We start from the raw sequence: 12,520 nt of genomic DNA on the forward strand, positions 1-12,520 counted from the left end.
TTTTTCCCCCAATTTTCTCATTCTTCTTTAAATTGAGATTAACTGTTTAGGTCTTTCTTTTATTTCATGTTGATATGTGATTTCAATCAGACTATTGGCTTTCCTAGCTACTAACAGACATTAAATTTCAAGCAGTTCAAATAAAAAAAAAAAAACAGAGAGAGAGAGAGAGAGAGAGAGAGAGAGAGAGAGAGAGAGGAGGAGGAGGAGGAGGAGGAGGAGGTGAAGAAGAAGAAGAAGAACCTTAGAAGATCACAGATCCAGCCCTCTTTTTTTAAAAAAATAAAAAATAAAATTGATTTCATTCATGAGGGAAGATGTACATGTATATTTGGAGGGCCACACAAAAAGGCAAAGGCCCCCCACCCTGAAGTGAACCCAAGTATCCACAAATGGACAGAAAAGAACTACCCGCCCGCACAAACAATCAGCGGGGCCCAAGAAAAGTAAAAAAAGAAAGGACTAAGGGGCTCTTAGGTAGCCCAGACCTACCCTATCAAGGAAAAGCAGCCCTCTTGTGGGGGTAGGAAGGGAAGCAAGAGTGTCATAGGAGATGTTGGCCTGAGAAGCGCTGTCTCGCCTGGCTAGGTCGTCTGCCACAGCATTCGCCTCCCTTGGGGTATGGGAGAAAGAAATGTCCAAACGTTCCCCCAAAGTTTTAACCCTTGCAAACCAGTAGTGTAGGGACCACACCGGACACGCGTTCTTAGATAGGATCGCCACAATAGATTTGGAATCGCACGCCACTTCAATCTTAGAGAAGCCTAGCTTAGCGCATATGGCCAGCCCATCCCAGATCACACGGATTTCGGCACAGGAGCTAGATCCTGTGCCGTAGCCCGAAGAGAAACCAAAGAGGAAACAACCCTCAGCACATCTCCCAACGCCCCCACCACCTGAAGGGCCTGGGTTCCCCAACGCCGAGCCATCAACGACGATTTTGATCCAACCCCTCTAGGGTCTAATCCATTTCACAACACGGGGGGGTTTTGGTCTTGGAGCCGGCTTATCAATGCGAAGGTCCGCCAGGGAGGAGGCTAGGTGCCGAGACAACGATCTCAGGAAGGGGATCAATGGGCCAACTCTCTGGATCCAGCGGTGAACCTGCATGATGTCCCTAGACGCGCTGAAAATAGAGTTATCGAAGATAGCTCTGTTCCTTTCCAACCACATCTCCCAGAATATGAAGGAAGGCATGAGAGCGTGCATGCTATGAAGACGGTTCCCGGAGTGTGGAATGGTCCACCATTGGCTGGCCCTAGAAAATGCCGAGGATTGGGCCGAAGAGTGCACACCAAAAAAGGGGTGAAAGTGATCCCAAATGTGGACCGCAGAAGTGCCTGCCAAGAACAGGTGGTCAATAGTTTCCGAGTCGGGCCGGAGAGGTGTGGGGCAGCAAATGCACTTGGACTCCAAATGGACACCCTTAGCTTGGATCCTACCATCAACCGGGACCGCTCTTTGAATAATCTTCCAGGTGAAATGAGAGAGTTTTGCCGGAATCGCCGGGTGCCACACCCATTTGGATCGAGCCACCTTCAAACCCACCTGTCTCACAATATTCCAAGCAGAGCTGACTTGGAATTCGTCGGAACAAGAGGGAGCCCAAATACGTTTGTCCGCCGCGGTAGAGGTGCAGCAGCCTTCCAATGAAATGTGGTCCACTACCACTTGGGGGAGAATGGCGTGCGCAGTGGACGGGTCAATCCAACCGAGGGGTCCAATGAGCTCCCGGACCCAGGTAAGATGAGAAGGGGGAGTAGGCTAGGCCCATTCTGATAGAGGACCAATCCCAACCTAGTCGTCTGTCCAGAAGTTCAGGTTACCTTGGCCAATGATCCAGCGAGATCTGGATTGCACTTCCGGAATAAAATCGCAAACCCGCTTCCAGAAAGGGGATGCATGAGGGGATAAACTGGTTCCACTAGGAGCAAGGAGGTCGTCTCTATATTTAGCTTTAATGAATTTTACCCAACAGTTGTGGTCTCCCCTGTAGCAAACTGTCCAGGCCAATTTCATCTTGAATGCATCCATGACATGGGCCAATTTCTTGATGCCGAGGCCCCCTTCGTCTTTGGGGCGAGCAATCTGATCCCACTTCAACCAGTGACAATGCTTGCGATCCCCATCCCATCCCCAAAAAAAATTTGCGCAGGCCTTGTCAAGGTCCCCGAGGAGCGATAGGGGGATGTCAGCTGCAGCCATAACGTGAATTGGGATGCTCTGCAACACATGAATGATGAGGGTGGCACGGCCATCCTGGGATAGAATCTTAGCCTTCCAACTTGATATGCGGTGTTGGAATTTTTCAATGAGAGGTCTGAAGTATCTCCTTAAAGAACGCCCTTTGTAGATCGGAACTCCTAGATAGGTGAACGGTATTGAACCCCGCCTGAAATCGAGCGTGGATTGCACAGCTCTGGCCTTGGCTTCTGATTGGGATGCGGAAAGGATGAAGAAACTCTTCGTGGGGTTGATTTTCTGGCCAGAAGCAGATTGGAAATGCTGGAGGAACGCTGCGATTTTTCTTAACGTGGCCCTTTCACCAAGCAGTAGCTTGTCATCAGCAAACAGCTAATGGGAGATGAGAGGGTATGATCTGCGTGTGGAATATGGGATGGAGCCCCCATTAATGAAAAGTTGCTAAAAGCCTCTACTGAGAACCTCTGCCACAGGAATAAACAACCCAGGAGAAATTAGGTCACCCTGGCGGAGGCCTCTTGAAGAACGGAAGAAACCTCCCGGTTCGCTATTGATTAGAATAGAGAACCACGAGTTGGCCCAACATTTTTCAGCCAAGCTGAGCCAACTAGGCCCGAAGCCGAAGCGCTGCTGGACTGATATGAGGAATTTTCAGTCTAATCTGTTATAGGCTTTCTCCATATCAAGCTTGATGAGAATGTTGCCCCCTCTCACTTTCCTGTCTATGTCCCTGAATACCTCCTGGGTGAGAGCACAATTTTCAGCGATGGATCTCCCTTGGACGAAAGCCCCTTGTTCAGGAGATATTATCTATGGGAGGATTTTACTCAGCCTATCTGCAAGCAACTTAGAGAAAATTTTGTAAACACAGTTACATAAGCTAATGGGATGGAAATCTGAGAAAAATTTTGGGTTTGATGTTTTGGGGATGAGGCATATCAAAGTGGAAGAGAAAGCCCTGGGGAGGGGACTCCCTCTGAAGAAAGAGAGAGCTGCCTGAAATATATCCTGCCCAATGATATCCCAGCAGCCTTGGAGAATGCACATGTGAAACCATCTGGGCCTGGGGCTCCGTTGGGAGGCAACCCCTTCACGGCTGCAAGAACCTCGTTAAGGGAAGGCTCCTGGATCAGGTCCCTATTATCAGCAGCCGAGACTAGAGAGGGGATGCAAAGAAGAAGATCATCATGCGTAGAAGGGGGATCTGCTGTCATGAGGGAGGAAAAAAAATCAATGGTAGCCCTCTTGATCGAAGCATTGTCTGACGCTACCAAGCCATCCTTTAGCTCGATTTGATGGATGAGAGATCTCCTAGCTCGCTCAAAAGCTATGTTATGGAAGAAATTGGTGTTACGATCACCCTCTTTGAGCCAGTTGCATCTGGATTTTTGTTTCCAATAGATTTCCTCACATAACTCCAGGTAGGTGAGGTTGGTCTTGGCACTATCAAGGCGCTGAAGGTGCGCATGGGAAGGGTCTATCAAGGAAGCCTCCTCAGCCCTGGCCATTTCAATGTCAGCCTCCTTTAACTCGGTGAAAATGTTTCCAAAAATCTCCTTGTTCCAAGTCCTCAAGGCTGTTTCCAAAATGATTCCAAGCTGACCTTGTGAAAGCTGTACAAGAGAGCCTTGATAAAATATCATGCAACTTTTCACATCAACCCCCAAAAAAAAAAAATGATATTAACTATTTAGGTCTTTCTTTTGATATGTGATTTCAATCAGACTATTTGCTTTCCCGGCTACTAACAGACATGAAGATTTCAATCACTTCAACAAAAAACAAGAAGAAAAAGAAAAAAGAGTAATTAATTCTCGGTTGAATATTTTATAACTCCTGAAGTCACTCTCATTGACTAACGAGTTGATGAGAAAATCTTGTATGCGCCTCCCTGCATAGGGGGCTCTTTTTAATTTCCTTGATGCATTCTTGTTTCCTTTTATGAAATTATTAATTTCCATTAGAAAAAATCTTGTATTGGTATAAATTCATGGTTCTCCATTTAATATTGTTCACGTGAGAAAATCCTTAATTGCATGCATGGTCCTATATTATCTTTGTTAGAACCTCAGAAGATTACAGATCCAGTTCTCAAGCTTAGGCTTGGTGCTTGTGCATTAATATGATTTCTTTAGCATTAAGATGGATGCTTTTGTCTTAAATGTGTTTCACATCCTCTGTCTTTTCGGGTCCATTGAACCAAGGAATTTCAGAGGATGGTCTTTCACCGAGTGGAAGGCAAGCTCATAGTCAGAGCCCTACTAGTGATGGACATTCTCAAACCTTATTTTAGAAGGAAAACCATGAGGCCATCCTTTCTCAAGTTGACGGGGAAAGATTCCAAGCTGACCTTACAAAAGATGTACAAGAGAGCCTTGGTAAAATATCATACCCCCCATCCCAATTTCTCTCATTCTTGTTTAAATTGAGATTACCTATTTAGGCCTTTCTTTTATTTCAAGTTGTTATGTGATTTCAATCAGACTATTGGCTTTCCCAGCTACTAGCAGACGTGAAGATTTAAAGCACTTGACCAAAAAATAAAAGAAGAAGAAGAAGAAGAAGAAGCTAATTCTTGCTTGATTAGTTTAGAGCTCCTGAAGTCACTCTCATTAACTAATGAGTTGATGAGAAAATCTTGTATGAGTCTCCCAATATAGGGGACTCTCTTCAATTTCCTTGATGCATCTTATTTCCTTTTATGAAATTATTAGTTGCCATTTGAAAAATAAATAAAATTTTGGATTGGTATACGTTTGTGGTTCTCCATTTGACATTGTTCATGTGAGAAAATCCCTAATTGAATGCATGGTCCTATATTTTCTTTGTTAGAACCTCAGAAGATTACGGATCCAGCCCACAAGATTATCGCAGTTCGAAAGTATTGGAACGTGTTGAGCGTCGAGAAGAAATTGAGTTTGCTTTTAGTGAGTCATCACGATCTTCAGGCCCACTACATGTCGGAAGAGAATGGGTTGGCAGCAGATGTGCTTTCGGAAGCTCTCTCATTTATTGAGAGTAACGAGACCTGGAAATTCTGGGCGTGCTGCTTGTGCAGTGAGCAATTTGCTGACTGCGAATCCCATAAGCAGCATGTGTGGGTGCACATTGGAGACCTCCTGAAATTGCAGCCAGTCTTGCCCAAAGAGGCTGACTGTGGCTGGGCTGATATGCTTCTCAATGGTTGTTGGGAACCAGTTGATCTCCATGCTTCAATAAAAATTCTTGAAAATCAGGGGACACATGAATCTCTCACAACCGCTGACTCCTCTGATGTTGGCACTCATACTAATGGGAGCAACAGGGATTGTTTATGTGAATTCTTTTCCACCATTGCACGGCTTCCAAATAAAATCTGTTTACTTTCAAAAAAGAAAAGGGAATTTTCATCTGATGATAGGGGCTCAAAAGATGTGTCGGAAGTTCGAGTAGTGGATGGGGAGTCTAAGGCAGAAGTGGTATGCAGTGGACATCTTCCAGATAGTGGAAACTGTAATGGCATTTCCAGCTCTGATTTAAGAGGAGATGGTAACGAACATTGGGTGGAGGCATATCCCATCTCACAAAGCTGGCCATCTGTTGATGACCCCAAACGTGCCATACTCCTTGATGGAATTCATGGCATGTTTCAGTTGCTTCTGAAGCATAAATGTCTTGCTGATACTCACCTTAAGAAGGTGATACACTACACCATGGATGAGCTACAGGGCCTTGTGCCAGGTTTGCTATTGCTAGATCATGGGCTAGACCAAACACCTGCCTGTATTCGATTCTTGGATGCCACCCGGCTTCAGAACGTGCTCGACTTATTGCAGGAGCTCTCTAATTCGTGTCAGTTATGTACAGACTCTGAGAAGACCACCTCAGCAGATGATCCCCAGGGTGTTGACACTTGGGTGGTTTTAGAGGGGATTAATCTCAGTTGTGATTCCTCTCATCTCATTTCAAACGAGTTTTTGTTGACAGGCGGGACTAATAAAGCTGAAAATGCCAGCATGAGTGAGAAAGTTTCTGTTCTCAGTGAAGATGGAGGGCCGGGTCGGGATGCCTTTTTATCCTGGTTATTCACCTCATCTTTGGCTGATGTAGAAGCTGTGTCATGGACTCATCTGAGGGAAGACAAAAGTCGTTGCGGAACAGAGATTCTTCAAGAGCTTGAGAAGGAGTTTATCCACTTACAGAAACTCTGCCAGGAGAAATGTGAGCATCTGTGCTATATGGAGGCTTTGCGTACTCTTCTAGATCTATGTTATGAAGAATTTAAGAAAAGGCATCACTCTGTGGAATATGTCGCTCAAAGTTTTGAGGCTCTCATAACGAAGCGCCAGGAAGAGCTAGTAGAAAGCAAAGATAATCCAGTGTTCATCAATAGTAAGTTTGAGGAGAATGCTATTTCGCTTGTTCTTAAAGAAGAAGAGGCTTTGAATGTTATTCAATGTGGACAACCTGGCCTCACTTCACATGTACGTGATTTGGAGTCCAGCAACAAGGAGGATTCAAGAACTCTGGACAACCTGCATCAAGCTGACAAGAGCATACTATTAGGAATCCGAATACACGGCAACAAGTTCTCTCTGGAGGTTTGCTTTTTCTAATTAAAAATTTAAAGCAGAAATGTCATTCTATTGAAGTCTCACTAGTAGGGTGCTGTACTGCAGATCTGTAGACTTGATGCAAGGATCAGGCAGAACCTTGCTGCCATGCAGCAGTTGGAACGTGAGCTTGGGGCCATGTCTTCCTTTGATTACAGGGAAATTCTGTTCTTCCTCATCAGGCCATTTTGGAGGGTCTGTACTGAATTTGGTTTAACGGTTTTCGATTATCTGTTCCACCTGTTGGGTCATTCCATGTTGAGTTTGAGTTTAAATGATCTTGGTGGTTATCTTCCTTTGGCAGGCACATTTGGAGGATCTAGCAGACAAAGATGCCAAAGAGAAATCTGATGCTGCTAGAGAAGCCCTTTTACCGGAGCTTACACTTGAGGCCAAAAACAATATCGATAAAGGAGGTGATAATTCAAAACATTTCGAGCACTTTACCAGGAACGAAAGTAACTAAATTCTTGCCTGATTAGTTTAAAAATCCTAGAGTCACTCTCATTGATTAATTAGTTGATGAGAAATTCTTGTATAGGTCCCTCAATATAGGGGACTCTCTTCCATTTCCTTGACACACCTTGTTTCCTTTTATTAAATTAGTAGCTGCCAAGAAAAAATGTTGTATTGGTATAAAATTGTGGTTCTCCATTTGATATTTGATATTGTTCATGTGAGAAGATCTTTAAATGCATTCATGGTCCTACAGTGTCCGTATTTGACTTCTACTATTGCCTTTGATTCAGTGTTTCACTGAAGCACATGTATCAATTATGACGATTTCAAATGAATATCTACAAGTTCTATTTTATGTTTCAATACCTCCTACTTGAACCCACCACCACAACACTAAATAATCTGAGGGCCAGTGATGGAAAGAAGTTTAGAAAAGACTGGATAAACTTATATATATATATATATATATATATATATATATATATATATATATATATATATATATATATATATATATATATATATATATATATATATAAAAGATAAAATGATCCAAACTCATGTTGCCTCTAGAACATTACTTGAGGGGGCACACACTGGGACTGTTGACTGTTGAGGCATGCTTTGTGAGTAATGCATGTGCCCTATGAGATTTTTGCTCTGTGATATGTCATAGAGTCAACACCTCTGAAGCTTTTAAACACCACAGTGAATTAATTTTATTGTGCCAGAGATTTCTTAAGCAGTGGGTATTATTTTAATTTCTCATAGTCAGTAGCCAACAAATAATATTAAAGGCTGAAATGCCTATTCTTGCATTGTATTCCCTTGATGCATCTTGATAACCAGTAATCTTAAATGTTTATGGGGTTCCTTCTCACGATGCTTTAGTTGCATGAAGGGAGCAAGAATCACCTGTTTTTGAAAAGATAGAAGTGCAAAGCATCTACAAATCATATGAACTATGTGTGTTCCTGTGCATAGCTATATAAAATTATATTTATAGAAATACATATTGTATAATGAATATGCTATAATCCTAAGCATGGTTTTAAGACTTAACAAATTGGAGTGACTCATTTGGTTTTGAGCTAAGTCACGACTTGGCCAAGTGAAGGTGTCTTGGCCGAGTCAGGCAGAATCACCCCCTATTTTCAATTCTGTCTCTCATGGTCAAACTTGACTGGGTTAGACTCAGTCTGAGTCAACCAAGACAAGTCGCATGGGACTTGGGTGAGTTTCACAATGTTGATCTTAAGATTCTTAAGATGTAAAATATTTGATGGTTATCATTTTTCGGTGGTAGAATGGTGACCCCCACATAGAGGAGATAATTAGAAATTCATCCCACCTTTGAAAGCAAATAATAGGCAATATGTTTCTTACAATTTGAATTGTGAATCTTTTGAGGGAATCGCCATTCCTATAATTGAAACAATAAACCTGTTTTCTGCAGTAATAGGTTTAGGTGAATGGAAGAATCCTCCAACCAAGGCCAATGCTACACAACATGACTCTTTTTCTTTATTATGGGGAGCTGACTTTGTGATTGAAGAGGGGACGAAATACTAGGAATGGTTGACCATGAGATCTCACTCCTAAACTAATGGCTACGCCTTTTTTTTAGCATTGGCTTTCTTTATTTTTTCTATGTCTGTTTCATTTCTGTAGTATTTCCTTTTTTTTTTTACTAAAGAAAATTCTTCTCTAGCTGTTTCTTCAGAAGCAGATGCCAATACATTTTGGCATTATCTTAGAATCTACCATTATTATGTTAACCTTCACAACAAGTCCCTCCTTCCCTCCCCATGTTGAGCCTCACATTAAGTAAAACACAGAATTGTTTCTTATGCTGGGTTTGATTGCTTCTCTACTCCAACATACTTGGTTTTGAGCTAAGTCACGACTTGGCCAAGTGAAGGTGTCTTAGCCGAGTCAGGCAGAATCACCCCCTATTTTCAATTCTGTCTCTCATGGTCAAACTTGACTGGGTTAGACTGGAGTCTGAGTCAACCAAGACAAGTCGCATGGGACTTGGGTGAGTTTCACAATGTTGATCTTAAGATTCTTAAGATGTAAAATATTTGATGGTTATCATTTTTCGGTGGTAGAATGGTGACCCCCACATAGAGGAGATAAATAGAAATTCATCCCACCTTTGAAAGCAAATAATAGGCAATATGTTTCTTACAATTTGAATTGTGAATCTTTTGAGAGAATCGCCATTCCTATAATTGAAACAATAAACCTGTTTTCTGAAGTAGTAGGTTTAGGTGAATGGAAGAATCCTCCAACCAAGGCCAATGCTACACAACATGACTCTTTTTCTTTATTACGGGGAGCTGACTTTGTGATTGACGAGGGGACGAAATACTAGGAATGGTTGACCATGAGATCTCACTCCTAAACTAATGGCTAAGCCTTTTTTTAGCATTGGCTTTCTTTCTTTTTTCTATGTCTGTTTCATTTCTGTAGTATTTCCTTTTTTTTTTACTAAGGAAAATTCTTCTCTAGCTGTTTCTTCAGAAGCAGATGCCAATACATTTTGGCATTATCTTAGAATCTACCATTATTATGTTAACCTTCACAACAAGTCCCTCCTTCCCTCCCCATGTTGAGCCTCACAATAAGTAAAACACAGAATCGTTTCTTATGCTGGGTTTGATTGCTTCTCTACTCCAACATACTTGTAGGTGCTTCCTTAGATAACAGGGGATTTATGGATAAATATCATTTAGTGGCTCTGGTTGAATTGGATGTAACAAGATTTACATCCTTCAGATTCAGTCCGTTCTAGCTTTTGTGTCGATATTGGATAAACTATAGGCAATTATCTGCACCATTTTTCCTGCTAACTATTGTTCATCATTTTCAGGTTTTCTATTATGAGCAACACTATTGTTGCTTTGCTTACAGTCGTGAGCATGAACAGTGGATCATGTACAATGATACAACTGTGAAGGTAATGAACTTCTCTATGGCCTGTCCATTATTCTCATATCAGGGTTCTTAGGTCCCATTTGAACTCTTGCAGGTGATTGGTGGCTGGGATAACGTTTCTATCGTGTGTTAAGGAAGGGAGTATACAACCCCAGGTTCTTTTTTCTGAGGCTGTAAATTAGCTATTCGGAGAAGATACCCGCTCTTTTGATCAGTTACCTTGCTACCAATCTAGTTTAACTTGTTGGTTAAACTTCATACCATGGACTCGGGCTTTTTTGTCCCTTCCCCCATCTCCAGTCATGGCAACTCAAACAACTGTATAGTGAGACTTGTAAATTCTCTCAAAAGCTTGTTCACGTTGACAGTGGCACACTTTGGGTAGCATTTTGTTAAGGGTAGTTTTGTACGCAAACACAAATGACAAAGGTTTTGGTTTGAGATTGAGAAATTAGATGATCAAAGAGATGAGAGTGCAGGTATCAGTATACCTGAGCCCAACTCTATTTCAGTTTATGTAGGCTCCTGTATTTTCATCTAATAAGGTGGTGCAGCTAGGGGTTACCCATTTTTACATGGCCTGTATGCATAAAGGATGCTTATCATGGCATGAACTCCGAATGGCAGTGATGCTACAGCCTTTTACATTAAGGCAGATTTTTTGCATCACAGGCATCACAGCAGTTTTTTTTTTCCTTTTTACAGAGAGTTGAAGAGGTCTTTACTGTAGCTTATGATTTTTATGATGACAAAAATTGTATCTTTGAAACTGAATTCTTGAATGCAGAAAGTGCATAATAAACCATGTGATTTGAGAAATCTTCATTTGTATAAGAGCCGCTGTAAATATCGACATAGAAAATAAAGAAAGTGAAAGATTTGTACATGTATGGGATACTGTTTTGTAAAGCAATTTTTTTATATATATTTTTTTTCTATTGTTTCTATTTTGGCATCTGCTAGAAATATAAACCGTATCTTGCAATTCTTAGAGACCATGGGTCCTGTCTTTGTTTATTCGTGATTGCTCCCATCAGATCTTGACCACTGCCAATGAGCCTTGTCATGGGTGGAACCAGTGTAGAAGTGGACCACCAGCACGAAATTCTTACGAGTGAGAAATCGAATGCATTTCTCATTCATCGTCTGCTTTAGCAGCTAGTTTGCAGTCAGCTGATGGTTAGGATTGTGCGGTCAGAATGATCTTTACTTCATCGCAAGGTGGGGACTGTGTTTGGATAGGAAAACTATTCACCATTTGTAACCTAAGTTGTGGTCAACATTTTCAATATCGGCATCGATGTATGTAACACACCCTTGGGATAGGAAAATATATCACGCTTCGCACGGAAAACATTGGGTGTAATGCTGTTTTATAGAAACGGTAGTAAATTGATTGAATTTTTCAATGAAAATTGAGATGATGTTAAAAAAGACGTCATTATACAATCAGAATTTAAAAGATTGCAAAAATCAAGCATGCACAATAAGTTTTCTTTATATAGAATATTAAAGTATGCAGTAAAATAGAAGTGATGTAACAAATACTAACACTAAATATGTCTTATAATATATAATGCATTTATTTTAAAATAAATTTTTTAATTATTCTACATAATTAGAAAAAATAAATTAAATTTTGAAAATAAATAAACAAGTGAGGTTGATGTTAAAATCAGTATACACTCGTAAATACAAAATATTAGGCATACAAAACATACGGTCAATCTAATCGTTTTCAAATAAAATCATTTTAATTAATTTTTAACAATTTTAATTAAGAATTTTTTTAAAAGAATCTTCAAAAGGTTCTATTAATATGTAGATCAGCCTCTAAGCACTCTAATATATATATATATATATATATATATATATATATATATATATATATATATATATATATATATATATAGGCATGCTCACCGGAGTACCTATGCACGTGCGCACCTTTGCATACGTGTCATGGGCGTCTAATCTGAACTGTCCATGTGATGAGGCATCCCATCCAAGAAGCCCCAAGGAATAAATTTTCGCTCTGATCTAAAATTCTGGAGGGCTAGAGCAAAAAGAGATGCAAATAACGGGAGGAAACTGTTTTCGTTTTTCATGGCCCACAAAAGTTTTGAATAAAAGTAAAAGTTGGGCCATGGGGGTTTCATGAGGTGTTGCTTCACGTGGACCGTTTAGATTTTGGATTCACATAGTGTATGATGAGTTCTCAAAAAGTTCGCACAAGTTCCGTGTGAACCGCGTAGCATATATATATATATATATATATATATATATATATATATATATATATATATATATATATATATATATATATA

The 12,520-nt window shown here is 40.8% G+C and overlaps 1 protein-coding gene across 1 annotated transcript in view; it reads left to right on the forward strand.

Annotated features, from left to right (window-relative positions):
- LOC131223992 (uncharacterized) overlaps positions 1-12,520 on the forward strand; it is a 46,355-nt gene that overhangs the window by 15,334 nt on the left and 18,501 nt on the right. The window contains exons 10-14 of the mRNA XM_058219583.1: positions 5,035-6,782; positions 6,861-6,989; positions 7,099-7,252; positions 9,947-10,011; positions 10,129-10,215. Coding sequence (XP_058075566.1) covers positions 5,035-6,782; positions 6,861-6,989; positions 7,099-7,252; positions 9,947-10,011; positions 10,129-10,215 — 2,183 coding nt within the window. The remainder of the gene's footprint in view (positions 1-5,034; positions 6,783-6,860; positions 6,990-7,098; positions 7,253-9,946; positions 10,012-10,128; positions 10,216-12,520) is intronic.

This window comes from Magnolia sinica, chromosome 13 (genome assembly GCF_029962835.1).
Source record: "Magnolia sinica isolate HGM2019 chromosome 13, MsV1, whole genome shotgun sequence".
NCBI lineage: Eukaryota > Viridiplantae > Streptophyta > Magnoliopsida > Magnoliales > Magnoliaceae > Magnolia > Magnolia sinica.